The following is an 18,669-nucleotide window of genomic DNA, read 5'->3' as shown; positions in this document are numbered from 1 at the left end:
TATATATATATATATATATATATATATATATATATATATATATAATATAATATAATTTTTATTTATTATTTATTAAACTTTGTTTAAATGCCTTGAGTTATTATTTTGGAATAAATGTAAAAAAAATACTTAAACACTAACTTGATGATATTTATACTTGAATTTAATAAAGGGAACATTAATTACATTGTTAATTTTAAAAATACAAATTAGAATTTTTTTCTTTTTTATTTGGTTGTGTAAGTTATGTTTATTTAACCAGAAAATTGTGACGACATTAAATGTAACTGAGACATACATTTTCATTTGATTTATATAAAAAAACTTTGCCTCCTCAATTTTAGAACACCACTGATTTAAACTTATTTGTTTTGAATGAATGTGTTTCTTTATTATTGTCTGCGCCATAAATGCATAATTTATTGAAACTGTTCCTATTGCATTTAAACTGTCTTTTTATTTTGTTTCCCGCTATTAAAATATGCGTCAAAACAATTATGTTTGTTTCGTGTGTTTTTTTTAAATATTAGCAGTGACATCATGTCTCAAACCGCCAAAATGACGCTGCTCCCGCTCGTGACGGTCACATTTCATCAGCTTGAGTGGGACGCTGCCGTCAGTTCATTCATCTGCGCCCTTGACTGTGTAAGAAGAGATATTTCCCACCATGATTACTAATGTTTGTTAATCTTAACGAATATTAAGTTGGTTAATTATCTTTTGTACAAGTTTTTGAATTATATAACGAGTTAAATGGGTTACAAATAAAGCAAGTTAACAAGCAGCGACACTTTTACCTCAGCGTCAGGTCGATAGGAATGTTGCTAGCTTTTTTTGATAACTCTCATTTGCTAGTTGGATTATTGTAATTACATAGTCATGAGTATTTTTCCTTTTGTGTCACTGTTACAGAGATGAAAATGACGTACGCTCCAGTACAAATGTATATGCCAATATGTGGCCTAAACATAAACATCACACACTCGGTGAGAAGCCAAATATCAGAAGACTTATTCTTGAGTGCCTGCATGGTGGTATCTTAATTTTAATGAATAATTGGCGAATTACTTGATTTTATCTGTTTATTCTAGGCTATTTAGTTGTGTGATGATAAATGGCTTTTAACAGAATTGGCCTTATAATGTCTGTAAGGAAAATGTTTTTTTTTATTTAAAAAAACCCCGTCCTTTTTGTTCATTTTCCAGAAGGTGGTTGGAGTAATAATTGGGAAAACTGATTCAAGAGGATTCCCTGACAGGAAAAGTTGGTTACATTTGCATCCTGTTTTCATTTTATTTTATGTTTTTAACAGAGTAACTTTTATTTTTATTTTATTTCAGATGTTGGCTCTGAAAGGTTCACATTCAGCTTCACCGTAAAAGATTCTCCAGAACATTTCATCAATGTGTCTGCATGGGGAAATGAAGAATACATCCAAGGACTGAGCAGTCGCTTTCAGATTCGGGATTGTGGTGAGATTTAGTGGTAGTAATCACTAATTTTAGATGTCACTTCCTTGTGTTAAAAAACAAAACAAAAAAGACATCTAATAATAGACGAACTGCATTGAACTGAACCTGTGAGCCAAAATAGCATCTTCTGTTTTAGTTGTAATTGAAAACCCCCTCGTCGTGACCAAAGACTATGAGAAAGAAGAAAGATTTTGCCCATCAACACCCAGGTAAAAGAAACGAGAAAAAAACAACACAAAAAACATCATATATAACTACTAAATATTCTGTTTCATACTGTATTAGTAAGTGATACATAAACATATTTCATCTCAGTACCTACAGGCTGTTGGTAACAGAGACCCACTCAAGCATTAGAATATGCTCAGATTTAGAAACAGAGGCCAGGATTCTGCCGCTATTCCACATGCCAATTAAAGACCCAAGGGACTTCTATTCACTGGGAGACATTACTGCAAATGGACAAAGTCTGGATGGACACATTATTAACATTCTAGCAGCTGTGCAATCGGTTAGATTCCAACTATATACTTCCAACCCTTCTCATGGATGTCAGGGAAGTTAAAGATCCCATATTGTACACCTTTCTAGAGTTTTATTTTAGGTGTTGATGTCCTTAAGAATATACGGATTACCGGCACATCCGGGAACTTAACTGTCAATTTCGTCAACGCTCCTTTTTAAGGGGAAAATAAACTAGACTTCCCGTAGACTTCAATACAAAATAGCGGCACAAAACAACGTCCGTACACAGCCGGCAGGCTTGAATAACTTAAGAAATCACCAAGATTAAAGTAATGTCAAGTAATTATATGTCCAGCCTGCATGCCAAGAGCGTGATACATCCGCACACTTCATTTGGTCAATTTAAAAACATGTCCCTTCATTCTCAACAAGTGAATGATTTTACTTTGTTTTTGCAAGTAAACATCTTTAAATGTATATGTCTTTTTAAAAAGCCTGATTTAGCTTCCGATAGCATTATCCGTACTTCATGATTCAGTAGTTAAATCATTCACTGGCTTACCGAGTGACTTGATGAGGTAAGAGTAAATGTCCTCAGGTCACTGGATGGGGTGGTTACACCAATTTGATGGTGGGAGAATGAAGGGACATGTTTTTTTTAATTGACCAAAGTGTGTGGATATATCCTTCACGCTCTATGGCAGGCAGGCTGGACACATAATTACTTGAAATGCTTAATCTTGGTGATTTCTTAAGTTATTCAAGACTGCCGGCTGTGTACGGACATTGTTTTGTTCCTGCCCCTAAGCTTTTAGACATTGTTCTGTGTTTTGTTATAAGTCTGAAATGACAAGGAGACCACTTCACGCAATGCAAAGTCAATGGAGAGCGTTGGATTGCAACGAGTACCCCCCCCCCCCCCCCCTCGGCGTAGGCGTGGCCTAAAAACGCTCTGTCTCTATGGTAGTACAGAGCTGTCAGTCAGCGGCCGTGGCCAGGGCATGAGGAATGTGACGTCACATTCCTCAGAGAATCAAAACGGCTTGTCTAATGAGACTGCTTTGGTTTAATGGAGATAAAAAATAAGGAGTTGGGTGGATTTTTATCATTGTAGGGTGGTTGTGTTCACACGCTGTCAACACATTTATATCCAAACACCTTGTAAAAGTGGATTTTGCTTAATACGTGACCTTTAACACACCCTGACATCAGTGGCTGGTGGGCAAAAAAAAGTAATTTTCAACCCTACAGATGTACTGATCCTGTTCAGTGATTGAGATTTTGTCATCCAAAGGTCGGTGAGGAGAAATTCTTTACAAAATCTGATGGACGCAAAGGACAGAGGCTAGAAATAAAGCTCTTTGATGACACTGGGACATCATTTCCTTTAGTGTGGTGAGTAAAATTTCATTCATTTCAACAAACATCAATGCCAAACACTAAATAAAGGGATTTCATTTATTTTTGCATCCAGTTGGGATAAAGAGTCTATTCGGCTGGTACAAACACTGAGACAAAGAGAAACAGGTAATATATTTCTTTGTCTGTTTATTTTTCAGTTGCGATTTCTATTATGTGGTGAATTTAATTAATTGCACTTGTTTTGTCTCAGTGCTGTTTATTGCAGATGCTCGCATCACCTTTGACAGTTTTCGTAGTTGTATGATAGCAACAGTGACCTCAAAAACAATCATTACCGTCAACCCTGGTACTGATGTTATATGCTAGATTAAAGAATCTATTTAAAAACTTTCAATTGTAATATTTTAACAATTGGACATTATCGTTAAAATCCTTTTAATTGCATTCTAGATACAGCAGAAGCCAACCAGCTGTACACGTCTATAAGGGAACTGTTAGAAGCTGGAGGACTGGATGACCAAGACATCCTCTCAGGTGATGATGTGCCATGTAAGTCGTTTGATCTATATACATCTAGACATCTACATTAACAATGCAGTGTGTGTAGTGTAGCTCATAGAATAACACACAGGAAAACTGTATCCTTGCATTTATTTCTCAGTGGATTCCATTAGTGATGTTCTGACTGTGAACCAACTTAAAACCAGAAGTCAAGAACATGCTGATGTCTTTCATTGCATAACATATGGATTCATCACAACTCTTGATCTAAGTTCCTCTATCTCCAAAGTCATACGCAAGAAATGGTAAGTGTGCAATACTTTGAAAGTTTTGTGCAATGACCTAATCAGGGTTCCCACACATCCTGGAAAATTCATTACTTAATTTTCCGTTCCTTGAAAAACACATGAAAAATTCGATAGAATTGAATATATCCTGGAAAATCGTATTTATTAAAAAAAAAAATCTTGTGTTTTCCTTTAGTCGAGAAATGAAGAGTTTATCTGAAACAATTACCATTAGTAGCAGAGAGTGCTGTGTTCAGGGACGCTGAGATTTGACATGTGATCATTCCATACTTATGGAAACTTGTTTCCACCACCGAATAAAACATTTTAAAAGAAAATTACGACTTTTTAATCTCACAATTGCGAGTTTACATCTCGCAATTCTGCCTTTTTTTGTGAGCTATAAACTCGCAATTGCGAGTTATAAAGTCTAATTTATATAAAGTCTAATTTATAGCTCACAATTCTGACCTTATAACCAGGGCCACACAGAATCTGCAGAATTTTTTTTGTGATTTCTGGGCTGGTTTTTTGGAAAAATCTGCGGAATTATGTGAAATGGATTTAAATGTGTTAAAAAGATCTAAGAATATTGGAACTGAAAACATTACAAATAAAATATCAAATATTCACTTCTTAACTTTTATTTGAGGTTTTTCAATACAAATCTAAATATTATTTTTTTTTATTTTTTTAACAAAGCTATAGATTGCTATTATAGTACAGCCACTAAAAGGATCCACTTGCTTTATTAATTGTATTGTACACAAATCATTAAATAAGCAATTTCATATAATTAAACAATAGAGCAAATTAAATAAATACCTACCAAAGTAAATTAATTAACTATTTTTAATAGTTATAAATAAGTCATTTTAGCAGACAAGTGACATTTCCATAACTCCTCTGTGGTCAATTTTATTTTAGACATTTTAAAACCACTCTCTCACAAAAAAAAACATCAATAAGCGCAGCCTACTACCCCTCACAATTGTGCATGCGATTGTGTATCCTTCTCAAATGACGGGCACTACAATCTGTGGAAATCTGCAGAGTTTTCTGCGGAATTCTGCACACGCAGATTCCGTGTGGGCCTGCTTATAACACAATTGTGACTTTTTATCTCACAATTCTGACTTTATTTCTCACAATTGTGAGTTAGTATCATGCCATTCTGAATTGCGAGATGTAAACTCGCAATTGCGGGGAAGAAAGTTAGAATTGAGAGATAAAAAGTCGCAATTTTTATTTTTTATTCTGTGGTGGGAACAAGCTTCCGTAGGCCTACATACTGGCCCTTTCAGCAGTTAGCTAATGTTATTAACTGCTCAAATGTTTGCAGTGAATGTCAATATATGATTATATGGTAAGCAGCCACCTAACCTTAACATTAATTCATTAACTTACTAAGTAATTATTTTATTTCGTTCTGAACTTCTGATTGTTGTCAAAAGTACTTGGGTACCATTTCTATACTGAGATTTAAAAAATGTAATGATACCAGCTGGTCCCGGCTGATAGGCAACTGTAGAGCATCAAAGGTTTCTATTTACAACTTGTTTTTACAGCATTAACATTGTAGGCAATGTTGAGCACATGAACGCTATGACCAATAATAGGTGTTTAATAGGTGTTTAAGAAGTTAATCAGAATCAGAATAGAGCTCTTGGTTATAAAGGGAGCTCTCTTGATAATAAAGGATTGCCATCGGTACAAAACCCATTCACAATTTGAATGAAAGTTGTATTTTTCATGCTGCTAAGTACACACTGCAATGTTTCGGGAGGGACAACGTATTTAAATGCTGGAATAAATCCAAAGTTGTGTTTATTGACAGTGATAACCATAGCAACAGACGAGACAAAAAAAATTCTGATATGTCAAAATAGATTTGTGCATTAAATGTAAATGCTGACTAATAGACCTGCCACTTGTTCTGTAACTAATACATGCAATTTGTTGTTTATTTTATTACTTTTCACTTGACCCGTTTAAAGCAATGTTTATTTAAATGTTTGAAGGCTACTAGTTTTTAATGTGTTATTTACTTGTAATTATTATTAGCATTAATAATTAATTGACTTTTCTTTAACTTTCAAAAAATGAATTTCAACAAAAAAAGTTCCAATATTTTTTGCTATGGTATTGAAATTTGGTATTCAATACTAAATTGTATAGTTAAAAAATATTAAATAACTGAATTCAATGTTAGTCATAAACTGTACGACGTTTAAAGACTTACGGAGAAAGGGCCTCATCCTTGTTTTTTATATCCGCTGTAGTGAAATTTAAAATGTCCTGGAAAACGATCACTGAAAAAGAGTGGGAACCCTGCCTAATGTTCACAAGCCTGAGTTTTAATAAATCATTTCTCCACTAGTGCCAAATGCAAATTTCGAATCAATGAGGAGATTCAGACTTGTTCCAATGATGCCTGTCCAAATCAAGGACAACAGCTCCAGGCTACTCAAGGCTTTGATCTGCTGCTGGACGTCAGTGATCACACTGGGACTTTGCAGTCATGCAACTTGGCAGGCACAGTGGCTGAGAAAACCCTGGGCTGTAAAGTGAGCGCATCTAATACTTACGTTATCAACTCTCTGATAAAAACCTTTGTGCATTGATACTGTACCACAACCATTGGGTTCATTCACCTGACATGTGTCTAATAATATATAATCAATCATAAATAAACATTTAAATCAACTGTCAAATAATATATTATAGAATTAGTATGTCTGTATGCACTGTAAAGAATAAAAGTCAAATATTTTTCTTCACAGACAGAAGCATTTTTGTGTCTGTTGGAGTCTGAAAGGATAATTATGCAGTGGAAGTTCCAACTGGAGAGATGCAAAATTTATCTGAAGGTTAATCATGTTGGCCATTTGCCACTTTCTTTGAATTTTGAATATTTAAGGATGTAAATCTTAATCTTATTTTTAAATTGTAGGTCCTTCCATCTCCTAGAAGCAGAAGTGGAATGAGGGCAAGGATTTTGTCATGTGCACTCGCTGACCCCGTTGAAGTGAAGCAAAACCTTGCCTCCTTTGCGGTTTGATGTTTTGATGTTTGATGTTTTGCAACACAGCCACAAAGCGACACAACATTGTTCCTCATGTGAAATCAAATAAGCTATAGGCCAACTTGTATTACATTCATTTTGGTTAAAATGCATATGTAGTAACTAGTAATATGTATTTTTTGACATTTTGTTCCAATGGCGCATTTGATTTCAGATTTTTTGATTTGATGTATTGTAACTGGCCTCTATAATAACTTGACGTATGTATCTGCATATTTGTTTCAGACTCATTTTGTTCGATTGCTAATAAAAACAATGAATACTGAACACTGCGGAACCTTTTATTCAAGAATTGTTTCTGTGTGGACGGTTTTGAATGGAGCACCGCTTAGGTTTGACATTTGTAAATAATGTTCATTTGCGCTGTTGAGATCATAGTTTTACATTTATCTAATCGGATTTCTGGTGCATTATTCGCCCTCAGGTAAGAACATTGACTTGCGTTATGCTTTTCTAATCAAGTTTGTCCAATTGTATCTTTCATAGAGCATTTTAGCACCCTAAAACAATGTCAAGCTATCACAACAGTTTATTCTCTTAATCTTTTTGCCAACATAGACGATTTACAGAAACAAGTACATTTAAACGCATCGAGGTAGATTCATGAATTTTCAACAGCCACAGCTAAAACGAGTCATTCTCCTGCCAAGTTGTCGTTAGGTCTGCATCGAGTTCATCATGAATGTGAATCAAGGCACCGTCGGCAGTGATCCGGTGATTCTCGCCACTGCTGGTTATGATCACACCGTCAGATTTTGGCAGGCTCACAGTGGCATCTGCACAAGAACCGTCCAGCACCAGGACTCTGTATCCTTCACGAACAAGAGTGTTTGCCACCCACATACATTCCACTTGTGAAAAAGAAGTGCGCTTAATTATATTGAATGTTATATAATTGAACTTGTAGTGTACTTAAAATCTTAAACATATATTTAAAAATAACTGTACTTGCAGATAATATAATATTACTTAAATAAAAGCCCATTTACAAAGCGTACACTTTTATGACTATGGTTATTAACACACTTAAGTGCACTTTGAATTAATGTCACATTAGAAGTTTTGATAACACTTTATTTTAGCGTCCTTGTTATATGTACCTACTGTACTATTAACTATAAATAATGCACAATTACATTTAACTAAACCCAAAACTATTCATAACCACAATAAGAACATGTTGTAAATTAATATTTCTTACTCGACTACTTATACAATTACATATAAGTAATATACTGTAAGTAGCACTTAGTAATTACATGGTAAGAAAGTCACCTTAAAATAAAGTGTAAATTTTTCCCGCTAAAGTGCATTTTGAAGCATTGTTTTAAATATTGCATAACTGAGATTTAACTGTTTAATTTCAACATAACAAATAACAGTTTATTTCAACATATAATACAAGTGTATTTTAGTAATAATAAATGTCTGTCCGTACATTCAGAAGTACACTTGAACCATATTTGGAATCAATAGATGTAATTATGAAATTACATAAAAATGTAAGTACCTTGGGTCAAAGATTGTACACTGAAGTTCAACTGATTGCATTTAATAAAATGTAAAATACAATGCATTTTCATTTAATTGTAAATAACATGCAATTAAGTGTATTAAAACATTAAATTCACTTAATTCGTTTAAAGTATAATTTTTCTGTAATAAGTTCTCCTTTTAAAAAAAAAAAATTCTAAAGTGTGCTGGTACACAATGTACTTTAAAGATGCTTAACTCAAACACCAGCAGGTAAATTCTCTTGAAGTAACACCTGATAGAAGCATGATTGCTGCTGCTGGTAAGTTCAGCATGAGCCTTATTATGTATAAAACTTTAAATAGTGCACCCCCCCCCCCCCCCCCCATACCTGTGTAGTTTTCACACTGTACTTTTATTCTTACATTTCAGGTTATCAACACATACGCATGTATGACTTAAACTCAAATAATCCAAACCCTGTGATCAATTATGACGGTGTCAGCAAGAACATCACGTCTGTCGGCTTTCACGAGGATGGTCGGTGGATGTACACGGGTGGAGAAGACTGCATGGCTCGCATCTGGGACCTGAGGTAGCGAAAGCTTTCTGCTGTATGTATAAAGTCTGTTAGAGAGATTTTAAGTGCTACTTAAGTACTGTTTTCATTCAGGTCAAGGAACCTACAGTGCCAAAGAATATTTCAAGTCAATGCACCTATTAATTGTGTGTGTCTTCATCCCAATCAGGTCAGTTGGATAATATTTCATTATCTGCTACTGATGCTCACAATCAAACAGTCGAACAAACAAGTCACTTTTCTCTAAATGTACTTGCTTTAGGCTGAATTAATCGTTGGGGACCAAAGTGGTGTTATTCATATCTGGGATTTGAAAACAGACCACAATGAACAACTCATCCCAGAGCCAGATGTGTCTGTCAATTCAGTCCATATCGATCCTGATGCCAGTTATATGGCTGCAGTCAACAGCTCGGTCAGTAACCAATAACATTAAAGGGTTAGTTCACCCAAAAAATTTACATTATTTCATCATTTACTCACCCTCATGTCATTCCAAACCCATAAGACTTTTGTTCATCTTTGAAACACAAATAATTGTGCTTTCTATCCCTCCATTGAATGTCTATCCACCCAAAATTTGGATTCTTCAAAACGTTTATAAAGAGATCGTAAAAGAAATTCATATGATCTCTTTATAAACCGCCAGAGTTTTAGGTGAATAGACATTCAATGGAGGAACCCTCATTGGAACGACACAAGGGCGAGTAAATTATGACTTTTTTTGATAAACTATCCCTTTAAACCTTCAAAATGCCACACTGCTAATGAAGTTGTGCTAATATGTGTACTGCATATATTTATATTATATCTGAACCGTTTAGTAGAGGTTGGTCAGATTTGGTTTATTTGTCTTTCACTGTAGGGCAACTGTTATGTGTGGAATTTGGCTGGAGGAATAGGTGATGAGGTGACACAACTCATACCCAAGACCAAGATCCCTGCTCACAAACGCTACTCATTACGCTGCAAATTCAGCCCAGACTCCACGTGAGTGTCTTGCAAAACGCTAATCTGAGTAACAATGGGAGAACAGTGAAAAATTAAAATAGCTGATTCTTGTTTACAACTATTATACAAATCAATGCACAATGTTTTTCATCTCTTTACTAGATTACTGGCCACATGCTCTGCTGACCAGACCTGTAAAATTTGGAGAACCTCCAACTTTTCTCTAATGACAGAGTTGAGTATTAAGAGTAACAACCCAGGAGAGACGTCCCGAGGTTGGATGTGGGATTGTGCCTTCTCTGGAGATTCACAGTACATAGTTACAGGTGAACACAGGGCTCTCATCAGCATTCACAGTTCATGTGTTTTATATGAGAAGATCATAAGTTTACATATTCATTGTAGAATATTTGGTCCCACTTTATATTAGGTGTCTTTAAAGCTGCTGTCCGTAACTTTTTTTGTGTTCAAGATTTACAAAAATTATATGAGAATGTACAACATGAATCCATTTTCCAAACCGTGTTTTTGTCTTACCCTGAATCATTATGGTACACTTATAATAAGTGGTTATATTGGGACTATTTCAGACCAGACTGATAGGAACCGCTGCGGAGGAGCACAGTTCCTCCCTGCGTGACTCGCCATAGACATAAACAGAGAGAAGTAGCTCCGGCTGCAATGTTCTTCCGCAAGACGCATGCAGTTCTGTTTATTAACCGCTAGAGCGCAAAAAGTTACGGACTGCAGCTTTAACTACTATGTGCTTATGTAAAGTGTCAGGTACAATTCACTAATTGTGTTTATGTTGTATTGCACAACACTTTTTCTATTATTGAGGTGGGATACAGGTAAGGTTAGGGACAGGTTTGGTGTTAACGCTTTATTTTACAATCCTGTTCTGCATGCACATACTATGTACTTATTGTAGTAACTGGGTAATAACTAGGTACTAATCTTAACCCATGTAGTTACCTTATATTACTTTCTTTGATAAATGATATGGGTAAGGGAAGGATCAACAGTGTAATTACAGATTTAATTACATGCAGGTATTTTTTAAATACAGCTAAAATGTAAAAACATGTTTGTATACAATGTGTTTATAAAGTGCATTGTATCAAACTATTAATTTATGGCCCTGTTTACACCTGGTATTAAGAAGCGTTTTGGTTGATCAGATCACAAGTGGAGGACGACTCTAAATACAAGTGTAAACGGGCTGTAAAAAGTTTTGAGCTTGTCCACGTTTGACCACTTCCAGAGGTAGTCGAAAACGCATTCGGCCGGATTGCTTTCGTAATGTAGACTCTCATGTGGTCGAATGTGTTCGAACAGCCACAAGAGACCACCTACTCTCCACCTACTGATCTAATGCTTAAACATTACAGGAAGTGAGCTAGCCAGACGGGATTTAAACTTTGTCTGCTGAAGACTCGAATTTGCTTTGAAGACAATGAACGTACCAAGCACAATGTTCTCTCCCCATCCCTGATTTCTAACACACACTCACCACATTCAGCAGACATTCAACGAGCAGAAATGAAAGCTGCTCTCCATGTGTTTTTCCATCGTCTCCATGCGTGTTCAAATGTAAATTACGTGAGCTTATTACGTCCATTAGATCAAAATATCTGAAAAAGCCCATGCATTTACCTGCCCATAGACCCTCCTTTTGAAGAAATCAGGACAGAAGTGGTTGAAAGTGGACAGAAGAGATGGATTAAATCATCAGGCATAAACGGACAGGTCTCCCTCATCTGCTTGTAATCCGATCGACCAAAATGCATCTTAATACCAGGTGTAAACAAGGCCTAAATAAAGATACTTAATATAAAGTGGGTCCAAATCTTTTAGATGTTTGGTATTCTTTTTAAATAACACAGTGTCTGCGCCGCCTACAACAGCTTGAGGCCGTCTAGACTGGACGCAACAAAGCAACCGTTGTTGAAACAGAAGCAGCGCGAGCTCTTGAAGTACGTCAAAAAAATAGTACGAGGCATTATTTTACTGACGGGAATTTGTGGTGTCGTGCCACATCCAGTGTAGACAGCATCAGTACTGATTATAATGGCTTTTGCCGCGTCGTGTGTTTATGTCTGGTGTAGACACAGTTTAAGAGATTGCATTTGTTTGGTTCTGGTTTGGGTTGTTGGGTTTTATTGTTGTTGTTGTATTCTGCCATTAAGTAGTTCCACAAGATAAAAAAAACTTTATACAAATTATTCTGTTCAGAAGTTGACTTCCTCTTTCTAAATATTGTTTGTTGCAGCCTTTTGTAGTAGTCATGCAGGGAAACCAAAGAACAGAAAAATAGGGTCAGTTGCATAATTTAGCCACCATGTTGACCATTTTACGTAACTGACTTAAAAAAAAGTTAGGACCAGTTTTGAAGAAAAAAATTAGATGACTAACTTTTAAGACTAGTCGCAGTTAATGCAACATCGTTTTAGTAAATCATGGCCATCTTGATTTAACTAAAACAAGGGAACAAATTATATTGTGCACATAATTTACTTAAAAAGAGGGAACAAATTAGTAAAACGTGTTTACTTATTAGTAAGTTCTTAATTCGTGGCCACGATATAAAAATGTTCTCGCATGTTTTTTGCAAAAAAAATTGCAATTGCTTAAGGAAAATATCCATATTTAAAACTTAATAAAGTAAAGTTCCGGCCGATCGCCTTCCCTGGAAAAGTGTTGAAAGTGCCTCTCGCCATTCAAAATGCGTACGCTACGTCTGACAAGCGTAACTGGTAGCGTAAGCCTTTTGAACTGCAGAGGCACTTTCAATACTTTTTCCCATAAATTGAATACGGAAGGCGATCGGCCGAAACTTTGCTTTATATAGTTTTAAATATGGATATTTTTCTTACACAAATGCATCGATTCGCTTCAGAAGGCTTTTATTAACGCAGCAGAGCCGTGTTGAGCACGTTATATGACGGACAGATGCACTTTTTATGGACTTCAAAAACAGAGCAACAATTACTGCTATTATAAAGCTTGGATTAGAAGAGAAGAGAATGTCATATTCACATAGGATGACTTGAGGGTGAGTAAATCATGGGCTAATTTTCATTTTTGGCTGAGCTAACCCTTTATTTGTTTGTACTGATTTTCAGCCTCCTCTGATAACCTGGCACGTCTGTGGTGTGTGGAGACCGGAGAAATCAAACGCGAGTACAGCGGCCATCAGAAGGCTGTTGTGTGTTTGGCCTTCAATGACAGCGTGCTTGGATAGTGAGCTGAAGAAACTCCTTCTGCTACGGAAGCTGCGGCTGTCATAACACCTGACATCTGCATCTATGAACCATCCTCATGGTATTAAATGGACTTGTTGCATTAAAGGTAACCCTCAATGGCTATGATGATGAAGACTGAGCAAAAAAATGTCAAAATGTATCCTTATTGCTAATTCAAATGTATGGTAGAATACTTTGTTGCATATACAGTACCCAGTATTTGTATGCATCCACAAGTTTTGTCAATAAATAACATTTCGCTTTTGATTATTATCCAGACATCGCTGAATGATTCCCTTCTTGAATTAAAAGATATGAGTGACTAAACACAATAGTGCTTTATTGTAGACCAGCAGTGTTTTCCATTACTCGTCTGCATCAGGTTACAAGAGCTGGAGTGTTCAAGTCATGTTCAAACCACTGCAAAAATGGGGCTAAATACAAGAGAGGATGAAGATAAGGATTTAGCAGATAACATGACAAGATAGTTCTGACTTTGTTGCCAGATTGGCATTAAATAGGGCATTTGTTTAGCCTTTCCAGTTGCTCTCACACATTTGTTTGTTTGTCTGGCGTGTGCTGGTACACCATCAGTGGAATGTCACTCTGGCAGGTAGTAGAAACACACAGAAACGCAAATGTTGCTGGGGAAGCAGATGTCGATGCAGAAGTAAATAAGTCTTTGTTTCCCGGGACCTTCAGGGAAAAAAAAGGAAAGAAATCTCAAGGTTCTTATTTCTATAGATGTGCCGATGCCAATCATAATCAATGCCCTGTTCCTCGTTCATGCTCTGCTGGTTGTAACTCTAAAAAGGTCACAACTCCATCTCACTGGACTACTGGATTAGGTTTCTGTCTCACTGTGCTCTTTATAGAGCATGTTCTTGGCTTATGCAGTGTCTTCTGAACATTTTCTTGTCACAAAAATCAATTCATACAATGTTTTAACATTTTATTTAAAAGTACAATTTACAGTACAATTTTAGCTCAGTACAGCATTTGTGGTACTGATTACCACTAAAACGAATTTTCTCCGTTTTGTTAAAAAACTAAAATCTTGGTTACATTGAGGCACCAATAATGGAAGTGAATGGGGCCAGTTTGTAAATGACTGACTTTTACGAAGTCAGTGTAAAACAAATAAATCCCCATTTCTACCTTTCCTTGGTAAAGTTTTATCCAAATTTACAATTTTCTTGCCATGACAACCTTATTTTACACCTAAATAATTTTACAGTAATACAAACATTTTAACAGAAGAATGCAGGTTTAATGTAAGTGTTTTTTGGGTTTTACTTTATTTGAAGGTGTCCATTTTATGGTGTAATTATATATTTAAGTACTGAGTAATAATAATGAACTACATGTACTTACTATAGGGTTAGGAATAAGGGTTGGTAATTATACTACAGTAACTAACATGTGTAACAAGGACACTGTAAAATAAAGTGTTACCAAAAGTTTTTTTTTGTTTTTTCTATTTTTTAAATATTAATTTAGTCCTGTGATGGCAAAGCTGAATTTCAATGAGTTGTAGAGCACCTCTGCTCCTGCTTTCATGTGGACGGACACAGTCGGCAATGTTGCACATAGCAAAAGAAGTAAAAAGGAGAGACAAACAGGGAAGGAGAATTCCAAAGAAAGTCACACAGAAACAGAGGTCAGAATATGTATACAGAAAAGTCAAGATTTGGTTTATGGCGCATGAAAATAGTTCTACATGATCCCTCATCTTAGAAACAAGAGCAAGCAGCCTTTACTCCAGTGTTCAGAGTCACATGATCCTTCATAAATCATTCTAATATGCTTATTTGATGGGTGACGTAAGGCTTACCATCAGATCTTCTAGTCCAGTACACAGAGGCCTGCTGACAGAGGGACTGAAGAGGTTCTTGAAGGGTGGAGGCTTCAACACGACTGCCGGGCAGCACTCCCAAAAACTCAGTGTGTTTTTCAGTCTGATTTCCCACCACCCAGACCTGACGAACCTGTGAGAATCATCACATATCTCACTGTATATCATTGCAGGGTAAATTATCCTCTAATGGTGTGATACAGACTCACCATATTGTTCCTATGTGAACTAACACTATATAACTCCTAAATGTATAATTGTGTCTTGAGGGGTTTAAGTGCTTCCTCTAGTACAAAAGGCATTTGTAATTACACCACTTACTCCACAGAGATCAGATAGACACTTGTTAAAGCGGAGTAATGCTTGAGCGAGCCTGCGACAAGCAGTTTATGCCTCTCAATAGCTCATTGTGCACCACAAATTTTAAATCTTGTTCAAAAGGCCACGGATTGAGTTTCCAAAAAGTTTTCTAATGGCTTTAATCAAACGCAATGATGCAAAAATCTCAACCGAGACCAAGATTTTAAGTGGTCAGCGATACTTATCGGTTCAACAACCCATCCCATTCTGCACAGATCATAACCCAGCGCATGAATCTCCTTGTTAAGTGCTGAGAGAAGTGTGTCCAGCACAGGTCTCGGCTCTGTTTGCGGACGGGAGCTCTGTCTTTCCAGTAGTGACTTATAAGAGGAAAAAGCCAACAGAGTGGCCATTGTGCACCCTGTGGTCCTATCCTGTAACGCGATCCAGCCAAAGTGGATCAGATGGTCTGTGGAATTCCGACTCGACTACACTAAAACCCTCTTGAGCTGGTGCGGTCCATTACTCCCTTTCTGGAGTCACGGAGGAGAAAGCAGCCAAAAGAGCTCTCTAATCTACCCAAGAGCACAGGGGTGGAGCTGCGTTCAAGTGTCAGTCAATTTGCCAGCCAGCTTTACGTTTTATATGGCATATAGGGTCTTTAAAGCTGCTGCGGTGAGAATATGATCCGGTTATATACACCGTCGCAATTCACATTTGACATTCTCATTCATATGGTAAAAGTAGGAGACTCGACCATTTATTCCTGTGGTGGCGAAACCGAATTTCCAGCAGCCATTCACAAATCATGCTGATTTGGTGCTCAAGAAACTTTTCTTATTATTATCAATATTACAAAAAGTTGTGATGCCTAATATATTTATTTTAATCCTTTTTAGGGATTCTTTCATGAATAGAAAGACAGCATTTTTTAAATTTTTAAATAGAAAGCTTTTGAAACATCCTCAAAGTCTTTACTGTCACTTTTAATCAATTTAATACAACTTACTGACCCTATATTTTTGAACGGTATTGTCTGTGTTACCATCAGCTCTTTTGGTCTTGCACAAAACTAGGATGCTCGACAAGCAGAAATCCTTCACCTGTTGCTCCGACTTGTTTAGCTGAGATTGCACATTCTCGTAATCCAAACGTTCCATCCGGCGAAGAAAGCAGCTGTCTTGGTTGTCAGGTTTATAGCATACCAACCCCTGAGGAAGAGAGATAGGGAAATGTAACTGAGCTTTAGAGGAAAAGCCTAATCTGTGCTGAAAGAAAAGAGTCTTACATGTCTCATGTCAAAAATCACAGTGGAGGTGTAGTTGACATGGGAAGTCACAGAGTAGGTCACTACATTGTTGTGCTTGTCAATCAGAGCCGACTGATTGATCAAGTCACCCATGTGATCGGGAAATCTGACAACCTGCAGTGAAGACTGTTGGAAAAAGTTTGTTTTTAGTTCAAATAAGCTTCAATATTGACATTTTGAAAGGCTCGGACTCTTACTTGTGTCTTGTGCTGAAGCCCTAGATGTGCCGTCACACTGAGAGCAATGATAACAATGAGCAGCATGGCAGCAAGACTGCACCAAAGAACTTTGTGAGGAACCCTGGAGGAGCTGATGGGACCACAGTGCTAGAAAATCCAAACACACATTCATCTCCCTATGAGTTACATTTAAGGCCATTGCACATTCACATTAAATAATATTTATGGTTTGTACACATAAGAAAGACAACATAAAACAGTGCTAAGCAAAACACAAACTGACATGTTTGTGCTACACTCTTAAAAATAAAAATTCCAAAAGGGTGGTTTTGCAGTTGCCATTGAAGAAGCATTTTGAGTTCCCCAAGGAACCTTTCAATGCACAGTTATTAAAAGAACCGTTTTTTTCTTAGTGTTAAGAACATTTTAGAACCCCTTTTTACTTACATAAAAAAACTTCCATTGATGTTAAAGAACCATAAATGTCAATAAAGAAGTTTTTATTTTGAAGAGTGAAGCATGTTTTCTACTAATGGAAACAGCAATATAACCACATGATCTCTTACCATGCTCTGTGGGTCCTCCAGACCGGCTTCTGAATGCTTCCAGCACCTCACCATTCTGCCCTGTTTTACTTCTCCTCACGGTACCTGTCTTACTCTTTTCTGTATAAGGCAATGTTCATGACTGAGACTGACCAGCAGAGCCTGCAGTATAGGTGTTTAACTTCTCTCTGCCATCCTCTGCCCCCCACCTCTTGCCTCACACCAGGTAGTCCAACCCACTGGCTGACTACCCCATACCAGACAATAGACAAAGGGGACAGGTAGATCGGCACTGCGGACAGGGCTTTTCGTCGCAGAGCCAGTTTTAAGGCATCAACTGGCCTTGCCCTTAGGCTGCTGACTGACCAAGGTGACTTTAATAACTTTATTTGTGGTCATAGTGAGAAAATTGACGAGCAATGGCATTACAAGAATAGTTCACCCAAAAATGAGACATTTTGAAGAATGATGGTAACTAAAAGGGTTCAAACCCGTCGCCTTTGGCTTGCTTAGTTGGGGACACTAAATATTCAACAATATTACAGATCTCCCTGCATTGACACCATTGTATGAGAATTGAACATGAGCTGGACGATGACATCACTGTATTCTCCAGAGCGGTTGTACAGCCGAAACTAATTTTGTTGCATTATTTTCCCGTTATCACTGTAAAGCTGTGTTGAAAAATCTGTATTTTAAAAAGTGCTATATAAATAAAGGTATATATATATACGCACACACTATAGTTTTGGGACGCCTGCATGCACATGAATTTTAATGACATCCCATTCTTAATCCGTAGGGTTTAATATGGAGTTGGCCCACCCTTTGCAGTTATAACAGCTTCAACTCTTATGGGAAGGCTTTCCACAAGGTTTAGGAGTGTGTTTATGGGAATTTTTGACCATTCTTCTAGAAGCGCATTTGTGAGGTCAGGCACTGATGTTGGACGAGAAGGCCTGGCTCACAGTCTCCGCTCTAATTCATCCCGAATGTGTTCTATCGGGTTGAGGTCAGTAATATTAGCAGGCCAGTCAAGTTCCTCCACACCAAACTCGCT

The 18,669-nt window shown here is 36.8% G+C and overlaps 3 protein-coding genes across 5 annotated transcripts; 2 read left to right on the top strand and 1 right to left on the bottom strand.

Moving 5' to 3' along the window:
- The first annotated feature begins 918 nt into the window (after nt 1–918).
- Nucleotides 919–7,437, top strand: meiob (meiosis specific with OB-fold). Its single transcript, XM_079801059.1, has 13 exons — nt 919–986; nt 1,206–1,263; nt 1,341–1,472; nt 1,609–1,681; nt 1,788–1,983; nt 3,232–3,332; nt 3,412–3,464; nt 3,550–3,645; nt 3,750–3,848; nt 3,961–4,105; nt 6,468–6,654; nt 6,871–6,957; nt 7,041–7,437. Exons 1-13 carry the CDS (start codon nt 921–923, stop codon nt 7,146–7,148), a joined length of 1,401 nt encoding a protein of 466 aa, XP_079657185.1. The 5' UTR covers nt 919–920; the 3' UTR covers nt 7,149–7,437.
- Nucleotides 7,242–14,884, top strand: mlst8 (MTOR associated protein, LST8 homolog). Of its 3 annotated transcripts, none has more exons than XM_079801060.1 (9): nt 7,242–7,596; nt 7,823–7,979; nt 8,916–8,967; nt 9,078–9,240; nt 9,319–9,394; nt 9,488–9,640; nt 10,091–10,215; nt 10,339–10,502; nt 13,302–14,884. In XM_079801060.1, exons 2-9 carry the CDS (start codon nt 7,851–7,853, stop codon nt 13,418–13,420), a joined length of 981 nt encoding a protein of 326 aa, XP_079657186.1. In that variant the 5' UTR covers nt 7,242–7,596; nt 7,823–7,850; the 3' UTR covers nt 13,421–14,884. The 3 variants fall into 3 exon arrangements, with proteins under 3 accessions (XP_079657186.1, XP_079657188.1, XP_079657187.1); XM_079801062.1 differs by having other exon boundaries at nt 7,456–7,596; nt 7,833–7,979; nt 13,302–13,745; XM_079801061.1 differs by having other exon boundaries at nt 7,478–7,596; nt 7,791–7,979; nt 13,302–13,745.
- Nucleotides 14,023–17,684, bottom strand: bricd5 (BRICHOS domain containing 5; the record flags this gene model as incomplete). Its single annotated transcript, XM_079801063.1, has 6 exons — nt 14,023–14,117; nt 15,256–15,409; nt 16,680–16,787; nt 16,865–17,011; nt 17,083–17,211; nt 17,631–17,684. The coding sequence occupies 6 exons, from the start codon at nt 17,682–17,684 to the stop codon at nt 14,023–14,025; spliced, it is 687 nt and encodes a 228-aa protein (XP_079657189.1).
- Nucleotides 17,685–18,669: the final 985 nt, after the last annotated feature.

The sequence above is a fragment of the Gobio gobio genome (assembly GCF_949357685.1).
Source record: "Gobio gobio genome assembly, chromosome: 20".
Lineage (NCBI taxonomy): Eukaryota > Metazoa > Chordata > Actinopteri > Cypriniformes > Gobionidae > Gobio > Gobio gobio.
The sequence above is the reverse complement of the archived record's forward strand: the minus strand, read 5'-3'. Positions and strand labels throughout refer to the sequence as shown.

Bases quoted from the DNA above. Each gene is read 5' to 3' on its own strand.
- mlst8 (XM_079801060.1), top strand. From the start codon at position 7,851: ATGAATGTGAATCAAGGCACCGTCGGCAGTGATCCGGTGATTCTCGCC. The intron at 9,241-9,318 runs GTAGCGAAAGCT...GTTTTCATTCAG, and splicing joins GCTCGCATCTGGGACCTGAG to GTCAAGGAACCTACAGTGCC. The intron at 10,503-13,301 runs GTGAACACAGGG...ACTGATTTTCAG, and splicing joins TTCACAGTACATAGTTACAG to CCTCCTCTGATAACCTGGCA.
- meiob (XM_079801059.1), top strand. From the start codon at position 921: ATGACGTACGCTCCAGTACAAATGTATATGCCAATATGTGGCCTAAAC. The intron at 1,682-1,787 runs GTAAAAGAAACG...ATTTCATCTCAG, and splicing joins TTTTGCCCATCAACACCCAG to TACCTACAGGCTGTTGGTAA. The intron at 1,984-3,231 runs GTTAGATTCCAA...TGTCATCCAAAG, and splicing joins TTCTAGCAGCTGTGCAATCG to GTCGGTGAGGAGAAATTCTT.